The sequence below is a fragment of the Dipodomys spectabilis genome, unplaced genomic scaffold (genome assembly GCF_019054845.1).
Source record: "Dipodomys spectabilis isolate Male_0828 unplaced genomic scaffold, ASM1905484v1 ptg000096l, whole genome shotgun sequence".
NCBI lineage: Eukaryota > Metazoa > Chordata > Mammalia > Rodentia > Heteromyidae > Dipodomys > Dipodomys spectabilis.
In genome coordinates, this window is record NW_024870773.1 from 354,284 (window position 1) to 364,049 (window position 9,766).

Consider the following 9,766-nt stretch of genomic DNA (forward strand, 5'->3'; position numbering starts at 1 on the left):
TCTTTGGTTTGTGCTGGAGACCACCTCATCTGCCAGGTGCTCTGGCATCCTGTAGTTAAGTATGGTCTGCCCTGTGGTGGTGGAGAGTGCCAGAAGCCCCTACCTGTGTGGTCTCTAGGTTAGTGGAATACCTCCCTGAGCTCAACTACAGTGAACCTGGGGTTCACTTTAGACCAGCTGGGAAGATGTGCAAGCTAGACCTCTGGTCTCCTGGGCACTGTTCCCCTTTGCAGCAACATAGTTTACCTGTTATAACCTGAAGGCCTTTGGAATTAAGAGGAAACTATGTAGGCTGATTCTGTTCATGTCAACGGGATCTCTCACTTGTATATGAACTCAGCTCAGCTATAGAATGCATGCATAGAATGCACAGTATCTCCCGCTGAATCACCAGAACATCCAACAAAATCTTAGAGCAAATAGAACACACTGGAAGAAGCTAAAGGAAAACAGTATTACTAAAATACCGTAACTCAGAGATGATCACATTTTACATTTTGGCTTTTATGTATATACTGTTGCTAAGATTCCACCATTCATCCTCTTATACAATCTCTCTTTAACATAGCATGAACACTTCTGTAAAATATACTTCATTATTTTGTAATGGCTGTTTAGAATTATTGCATGGAAATACTGTGATTTGCCTAACTATTGTTTGATGTCGGTGTATTTCTAACCATCAGTGTTACAAGAAATTCTAATGAATATCACTATATTCTTGTTTTGTGTGGTAACTGGTTATGCTCTTTGGATGAATTGTTGTACCAAAGATAAAACATATTTCTGAGGTGTGTGATTCCTTCTTGGAAGGCATTATGGGTTTGTTTTCACAAAAGCCTTGGGCTGGCTGACTTGCAGAGTTAAGGTGGGGAGAAGAGGGTGTGCAATGGTGAGTTTGAGTTCTTCTCTTCCACAAAGAACTGTGACCTTGCTCGAGGCGCTTCCTTTGCTGTGTGTGTCCTCTGTGGCATGGAGGACTGCACTGGCTGCTGTTGAGGGCTGAGCTATTTCACACAAGTGGACATGTTTAGAACTTGCTCCACATGGCAAGCATTCAGTAAGTGCTGCCATGCCTGGCTAGCTTTGGGGTCTTGTTCAGTGAGAGCAGTGTTTCCTCTCCAGGGTCGTGTAGACAAGTGAGTGTGTTGAGCAGTGTCTTACAGCTGTGAGGCCCTGTAGGCATGGGGTGGGCAGAAGACAGGAATGATACCCACTATCCTGAAGGACACAGGGCAGGAATGATTAGCTGCCTGAGAGCGAGAAGCCTTATGAGGAAGGAGTCATGTGGAGTGAGGCTAAGAAAATAAACTTAATGTTACAGTTAACCACAAGTTTATTTGTTGCTGGTTCTCAGGACCTTGTGCACTTACCAGTCTTGCTTTCTCTGTTGGCTTTCTGTTACCCAAGCTACTCCTTGAGCCCTCACGTCATGTTTTGATCAGACTTAGAAGAAAAATTTTATTGGTCCATAAGAAATTATTATCACCTGGTGCTAGGGGCTCATGTCTGTAATTACAGTTCAAAGCTAGCCTGGGCAGGAAAGTGTGTGACAATTAATTACCAGAAAACTGGAAGTGGCATGTTGGCTCGAAATGGTAGAGCACCAGCCTTGAGCAAAAAGAGCTCAGGAAGGAACAGGGTCCAGGTCCTGAGTTCAAGCCCAATTTACAAAAAAAAAAAAAAAGCACTAGTTTGCCTTAAAATGTCCTTGTTCATAGAAGTTGCATGATGTCTGCTCTTTTCAAACCTCTGGAGAATGGGAACGTGTATGTGGAGGATGTGGGTCATTGGCAAGGTGCTTTGGAGTTTGACTTCAACTGTTGTGTGGGTTTGAAGGTTTTCAGAATAAAAGTGAGGTTAGTGAAGTGGAGTGTTCCTTCCTTGCTGGTGTTGCGGATAGTGTGCATGGCTTGACTATCGTGGGTGCAAGTCCCAGGTCTAACTGAAGATGGTCAGGTTTCTCTTACAGTATTTAGTTTTCATAGTCCCCTAATAGTACAGATGAAACCTGAAACTGATCTCAGTAAAAAGATGACTTTCAGCAGAATCACTAGACATTGGTGGGGTTATGGACATATACTTACTTTATGAAAATTTTCTTCAGATGTAATCATTTTGTGAATCCACAAGAAGTTATTAATATTTACAGGTACAAATGTACTTATTTTAGCTACTCTGTTCATTTGGATGAGCAAGTTGAAATTTGGGACAGCTGGCTCAGCCTGTAATCCTAGCTACTCAGGAGATTGAGACCTAAGGATCATGGTTCAAAGCCAACCTGGACAGGAAAGTCTATAAGACTCTTATCTCTAATAACCACAAAACCAGAAGTAGTACTGTAGCTCAAGTGGTAGAGTGAGCAAAAGAGCTCAGGGACAGACCCCAGGTCCTGAGTGTACGTCCCAGGACTGGCAAAATGAAAATGTTTTGGACAGGAGAATTAATATCTTGCACTGTTTGGTGTGTGATAGCTCATTTTCCAACCTCTACCACACCGTTGATTTTTCCTTATGGATTTACTGCTGTGCAGGGCTCTGAACTCAGGACCTTGTGCTTAATAGATATGCATTTTTTTTCTGAGTTCATCTTGATAAATATTTTATGTGGTCAGAAGCACATAGATGCTGCACCTTTGTGTTCCTCTCCTAAAAGTATCCTCCTTTGGTCTCACTGCAAGTGAATGCCTAGAGTCCTATATGATTTATCATGTCCCAGTATATTTTAGATCTAGCTTCTGCATATAAGAGAAAATGTGTCATTTGTCTCTCTGAGCTTGGCTTACCTCACTTAATATAATTTTTCTAGGTCCATTCATTTTCCCTGCAAATGGCATAGTATTCTTTCTAATGGAGGAGTAAAATTCCATTGTGTGTAGGTACCACGTTTTCTTGGTCCACTCATGTATTGTAGGACAGCTGTTTCCATGACTTGGCTGTTGTGAATAGTGCAGCAGTGAACATGGGTGTGCAGGTGTCTTTCTGGTCTCCTGGCTTGTGAGGTTCAGGGTAGAAGTCCACGAGTGGTATGGCTGGGTCGTAGGGAAGATCTACTTACGACTTTTGGAGAGCGAGACAATTCATCGAGGCACAGTGAAAGGTGAACAAAAGAAGTTAATTTACACTGTTTACACCAGAAAGGGGTCCTGAGACTACCTTGTCCTGGGCTAGATACCATGGATTGCCCTGGACTCTCGCGGTTCGCTTCTGTGTGTGCAAGGATGCACACACAAAGAATAGTAGCAGTGACGTCGAGCTGTGGTGTGTGAAACCTATTTTCTCTTAAATCCTAACCTAAATGCTTACTAAAGCCTAAATGGCAAGAGAAAAGAAACTAACCACTATTCTTCTTTCCTCAAAAGAGTTTTGAAGGTACAATTGTGTGGGAGAGCCAAGACCTCCATGGCCTTGTATCAAGAAACCTTCACCAAGTGATGGTGAATGATGGAGGGGGCGTCCTTCGAGTCCTCACGGTGAGCCACCCTCTTTTCATTACATGTGCCTTCTCTGTCTCTGAAACACGCAAGTGTTGAGAACTCTGTGACCCTGCCCCAGGCATCACCAGACCATGCTTTTAACGAGATGCCACGAGGTGAGGTGGAGCCTCGCCTATTGTCCACTATCCTGTAATACCAGCAGTAGGGTCAGGTTGGCATTCTTTACAAGCACTAGCTCAGCAGCACTCAGAGTACTTGCTTCTTACCTCGAGAGCAAAGTGTCAGTTGATAAAAATACTTATGGCTCACGTCTGTAATCCTAGCTACTCAGGCGGCTGAGATCTGAGGATTGAGGTTCAAAGCCCACCTGCAGCAAAATCTCCAATTAAACACCAAAAAAGCCTAAAGAGGAGCTCTGGCTCAAGTGGTAGAGTGCTGGCCTGGAGCCTGAAAGCTCAGGGACAGTGACAGGCCCTGCATTCAGGCCCATGGGTGATCAGTAGGGTCCACTGGAAGTATTTAGGGCAGACCATTGATTTACTTTACCTTTACTATGCATGGCCACCTAATTTTTTTTAACTGATATGTTACTTTAAAAAATGATTAATTTTATTTTTATTTATGTGGTACCAAGGGTTTGAACCCAGGGCCTCATGCATGCTAGGCAAGCATTCTACCACTAAGCTACATTCCTAGTCCTGCCACTTAACTTTTAAATGTGTCAACATCTGTTTGAATGGACAATTTTCAATCTCTTAAAAATGCAAGGTGGTGGCAGGCGCTGGTGGCTCACGCCTGTAAACGTACCTCCTCAGGAAGCTGAGATCTGAGGGCCAACCTTCGAAGGCAGCCCAGCCAGAAAAGTTCCCATGACACCCTTACCTCCAATTAACCACTCAAAAGAACTGGAAGTGATGCTGTGGCTCAAGTGGTAGAGCACTAGCCTTTAGCACAAAGAGGCTCAGGGACAGTGCCCAGGGTGAGTTCAAGTCCCACAACTGACAAAAACAAAAACAAAAAACCCAACCAGGCTAGTAATAATTACCTTGAGTTTACTATTTTCTGAAGATGATGGATTGGAATGTGAGGTGAACTGGTGTGTACTACTTTGGTGCTAAGCACAGAATATAAGCCTCACTAAGCTGGGTCCTGCACCCCAGCAGGTTTGAGTGAGCTGATGTGTGTAACAGGTCTGCTGAAGGGCTGTGTTGGGCTCCTGACCTGGGTGTACTTACTGCAATCTTCTCTAGAGTCAGCTTTCCAAGTTTAACACACACTGTACTTCCTCTCAGGCTGCGGAGGGTGCTCTGCCTCCCGAATTCCTAGAAGGTGTGGAGGGAGTCGCAGGTGGCTTTATCTATACCATTCAGGGTAAGTTAGCTACTCAAAAAGCATTCTGAACCTCATATACCTACTCTGACTTTATCCTTTCACATAAAAGATTGTTTTGTCATCTAAAAAATAGTTCGGCTGTGTGCTGGTTGCTCATGTCTGTAATCCTAGCTACTCAGGAGGCTGAGCTGTAAGGATCCTGGTTCAAAGCCAGTGGGGGCAGGAAAGTCTGTGAGACTCTTTTTCTCCAACTAACTACCAGAAAACTGGACGTGGTGATGTGCTCAAAGTGGTAGAGTGCTAGCCTCTAGCAAGAGTTCAGGGACAGTGCCCAGATCCAGAGTTTAAGTCCCAGGACCAACAAAAAAAAAAAATTGGGGCTGGAGATGTGGCTCCACTGTTAGAGCACTTACCTAGCCCTGAGTTAAAACCTAGTACTGCCAAAATAATAATAAATAATTGAAAACTAGAAAAATAGCTTGGCTGGGCATTAGTATATGCCCGTAATCCTAGCCCTTGGGACACTGATGCAGGAGGAACATAAATTGTAGGCCAACCTGAATTATATAAGACCTTTGTCTCTAGAAACAAACAAAAAGCCTGTTGGGGCTTGAACTCAGGGCCTTGTGCTCTTTATCTTAGCTCAGCTTTTTCAATCACAGTTGGCACTTTACCACATGATCCTCCACTTCCAGGTTTCTGCTAATTAACTGAAGAGTCTCACATACTTTTCTGCCTGGGCTGACTTTTTCAATCCTAAAATCTTGGCCTCCTGAGTACCTAAGGTTATCTGTATGAGCCATCACAGTCCAACCAGATTAATTTTTTTTTGTCAGTTATGGGGTTTGAACTCTGGGCTATTGAACTCTGGCACTATTCCTGAGCCCTTCAGCTCAAGGCTAGCACTCTACCACTTTGAGCTACAGCACCATTTCTGGTTTTCTGGTGGTTTATTGGAGATAAGAGTCTCTTGGACTTTCCTGCCTGAGCTGGCTTTGAACCGTGATCCTCAGATCTCAGCCTCCTGAGTTGCTAGGATTACAGGTGTGAGCCACCAGCGCCCGGCTTAGATTAATTTTTTTTAACTGCTGTATTCTATTTTGTAAATACTAAATTGGGTACTTTTCTATCAGTGGTTCCAACTTTTTTCACTATTATAAAGAAAGCTGCAATGAATATTCTTGTGCCTTTGTAGAATAATTCCACTAAGCTTGTTATCTACAAGTATAATAATCTGCTGAGGCATGATGCTTCCCTTCCTCATTCTTAACAAGTGTACAGCTATTAGTGTTCTGTGAGAAAAGAAGTTTTGGTTATGTTTTGGTTAGGTTTTAAGTGGGTCTCAGGTTGGCAAGGGTGTTTTTTATTAATACTTTTTTTTATTGTGAAAATACCGTACAGAGGGGTTACAATTACATGAACAAGGTAATGAGTATCTTTCTTACCAAGCATTGTTGCCTTCTTTGTTTCCCCTTACCTTCCCTGCTCTCTCATCTGGCACTCCCCCAGAGTACACCCCCCTCCCCCCCGCCCCCTCAAAAGGGTGTTCTTCTCCAGCTTACACTTTCCTTTCAGAAGGTGATGCGCTGTTACACAGCCTTCACTCTCGGCCTCAGAGACTGAAGGAGCACATGAGGCGCCTCCGGGAGGAAGATGCCTTACTGCAGGAGGAGAGTAGCATCTATGACGACATCGTCTTTGTGGATGTTGTTGACACTTACCGAAACGTTCCTGCAAAACTACTGAACTTCTACCGATGGTGGGTTGTGAAACAGTTCATCATCATCAAACCCTTGACCTTTCAAAAGTCAGAACTTAGACTGCCATACCTTAGCTCCTGTATATGCCTTAAGTTATTAGGAATAGGTTTAATGGGACTCTTGCCATTCCTTGATCTGTGAAACATACACATGGATAACATGGCTAGATGTTCCTAGCTGTCCCTCCCCTCACTCCTAATACTGGAGTTTGAACTCAGGGCCTCACATTGGCTGGGCAGCCCACCACTTAGCTACTTTGTCAGCCCCTTGGGCGGCTGGCTATTCCTAAATAGGGGCTTAGTTTATGTCTGGGCCAACCTAGACTGCAGTTCTCTTGTTTGTGCTTCGTCTGTAGCTTGAGATGACAGGCAGGCCCCACCCACCCTAGGCAGGATGAAGTCCAGTGAACTTTTTTTTTGCTTCTGACCATAAACTGTGGTTCTTCTCAACTTCCACCTTCCAAGTAGTAGGCTTGAGCCACTGTGCTGCGCTATAACTCTTAATTAAAAAAAAAAAAAAAAATTTGGCTCAGAGGCAGTTCTGGGGTTTGCAGTCTTTCTTACATCACACGTGGTAAACGGGCACCATACTGTGGAGCCATGCCATGTTTTTCAGTGGTTGCTTGTAGGGTGGGGGCTTACTTCCTACCCAGACACACACCAGCGTGTATAGCTTTCCTTAGGGGAGAGAGTCTTGTAGATGTTTTTTGCCTGGACTGGTGTATAGATCTCCTGGTCTCCACCCCAACTAGCTGGGTTTTTTTTTTTTTTTTTTGTTGGTCGTGGGGCTTGAACTCTGGGCCTGGGCACTGTCCCCTGAACTCTTCAGCTCAAGGTGAGTGCTCTACCACTTGAACCACAGTGCCACTTCTGGTTTTCTGGTGGTTTATTGGAGATGAGTCTCTTGGACTTTCCTGCCCAGGCTGGCTTTGAACTTTGATCCTCAGATCTCAGCCTCCTGAGTAGCTAGGATTACAGGTGTGAGCCACCAGCAAGCAGCTAGGAGTCTATCATTCTCAAGATGGTATGAATGCGCCTGTGTGCCAGCACTGAAGGTGGAAGTGAAAGGGATGACATCTGCTGTGATGGGGTGGGGAGGAGCATGGCTGTCAAGAGCCAAGGTTCTGAGGTCAAATAAATTTGGCAGCCTGCTTGTGAAGCGTGATTCACTCCTTGATGTGTTACTCTTCAGTACTCTTTCCATTATCCTTTAAAGCTAGCCAGTCTTATGTTACTTTGTCAACGGCTCTCCCCGGCCGTCAACGAGCTCTCCTGTTCTTGGTGTTAGGAGACACTGCCACACGTACGGGTAGCCCTGTGAGGCTCTGAATTAGTGTGATGATGCGCTGCTGGTCACCAGCAGGGCTGCACTGACCTGTGCATCCTCCTGCCAACAGGACCGTGGAGACTACCAGCTTTGCTTTGCTGCTGAAGACGGATGACGACTGTTACATAGACTTAGAAGCCGTGTTTAACAGAATTGCCCAGAAGAATCTGGAGGGGCCAAATGTTTGGTGGGGAAAGTAAGTGAAACACAGTCTTCTTTTTTAAGCAAATGTGGTTTAGGTATGAGATTTCCTGTGAGAGTCCTGGCCTGCTCTCCTCTCTTTCTCAGGGAATGTTTTCAATGAAAAGCCTCAGGCTGATGGAATGAAGGAAACAGAAAGCTGTAACTTTGATCCTCACCCCCTAAAAGTAAATTGTACCTGGAAGCTGCCCTGAGGTCTGAGTGCTGGGCTGCTTCGAGAGCCCTAGGCAGGATTAGTGACTTTGTGGGTCTTGGTTTCAGTATACAGTAAAATAGAGTGGGCTTCGTTACTTTGTTTTGAAACTAAGATGGCTTACCATACTTAACCTTTATATAAAATGCTACCAGGTAAATTCTTTCTTTTTAATCTTTTTTTCTCTTCTCCCCTGCCCTGCAAATGTATTCCTTTGTAGTGGTAACAGGAGTGAAGTCTAATCTGGCAGGATGCACAACCAACACAAACAACTGTTGAAATCTCAGTTTCAGGTTGAACTGGGCAGTGGACCGGACAGGGAAGTGGCAGGAGCTGGAGTACCCCAGCCCTGCCTACCCCGCCTTTGCATGCGGCTCAGGGTATGTGATCTCCAGGGACATCGTGGACTGGCTGGCTGGCAACTCAGGGAGGCTGAAGACTTACCAGGTAAGAGGGCTTCTTCAAAGTCACCCCTTAAAGGTACAGGCACACCCATGTCAGCCCATCTATTCCTAAGCCAGATCAGAAACTGTTTGCTGTCTTCAGCCTGTCTTTTACAAGTGTATTCCATGGAGAAATGCTTTGTTGCCGATTGTGGTAGAGAGCAGCTCTTCCTAGTTCCGTAGATTTTGAACTGCGAGCTGGTGAGAGGAGGGGCTGTGTGGATCTTTGTCAGCAGTCACTAGCATTTACTTATATAGTAGTGACCAGTTTGGCCCTTCATGTTGGAATAACAGCACAAGTAGAAAGATAGTTCATTTGGGAGTGGGTCTAGCTTTATGTTTGTAAATGATGTTAAGATTCTGCATTTACACTGTGGGGTTTCATGTACAGGGTGAAGATGTAAGCATGGGCATTTGGATGGCAGCCATAGGACCTAAACGACACCAGGTAAGAAAGCGTCAGGTGCTGCCACCTTAGTGGGAGGGAGGCTTCTATAGGACGAATACTTCCCTGAGCAGAGGGCAGGTTCTGCCTCAGGGACCCTGGCTTTGGTATTAGAGTCCACCTTATTTATCTCTCACATGATAATTTTCTAAGTGTAAACCAAAGGGAGTGCTATGAGTGAGAGTTCCCCAACCACAATGTTTTTGTGGTTGGTCAGAAATTCTGGCAGCTTTAAGACAGCATGGGCTGGCTTGTGCTGCTGGTGCCTGGTAGGGTGAGGCCTACGCCATGGCACATTTACTGTTGAGCCAGAGAAGGAAATGAACCCAGTAGGAGAGGTAAAGCACTTGTTTCATATGATTGCCTTCTGGATCCCAGCAACTTCTACAGTAAATAGAAAGCTCACTAATGTGATTCCCATGTTCTCATAAAATTTCATTTGCTAGTCTCTTTTTTTCCTTGAATACTTCAGTGTTTTTTTAGTTGACAAAGTAGTAATGGGCATTGCTGGGCTCTGTGAGCTGCTGTAGTGTGCGCTGTTGGCTCCATGTCATGGGTGGAGCACTGCAGGTGTCCAGGCGCATTGTGTCTCCCCCGACAGCCTGTGGCTGTGGCTCACACATTGTCCAG

General features: G+C 44.9%; 1 protein-coding gene across 3 annotated transcripts in view; it reads left to right on the forward strand.

Moving 5' to 3' along the window:
- Positions 1 to 9,766, forward strand: part of B3galnt2 (beta-1,3-N-acetylgalactosaminyltransferase 2) — a 31,487-nt gene that overhangs the window by 13,749 nt on the left and 7,972 nt on the right. For all 3 annotated transcript variants that reach the window (XM_042686228.1, XM_042686227.1, XM_042686226.1), the window contains exons 6-11: positions 3,362 to 3,472; positions 4,729 to 4,807; positions 6,344 to 6,527; positions 7,925 to 8,050; positions 8,536 to 8,695; positions 9,083 to 9,139. In XM_042686228.1, the coding sequence (XP_042542162.1) occupies positions 3,362 to 3,472; positions 4,729 to 4,807; positions 6,344 to 6,527; positions 7,925 to 8,050; positions 8,536 to 8,695; positions 9,083 to 9,139 (717 nt within the window). The remainder of the gene's footprint in view (positions 1 to 3,361; positions 3,473 to 4,728; positions 4,808 to 6,343; positions 6,528 to 7,924; positions 8,051 to 8,535; positions 8,696 to 9,082; positions 9,140 to 9,766) is intronic.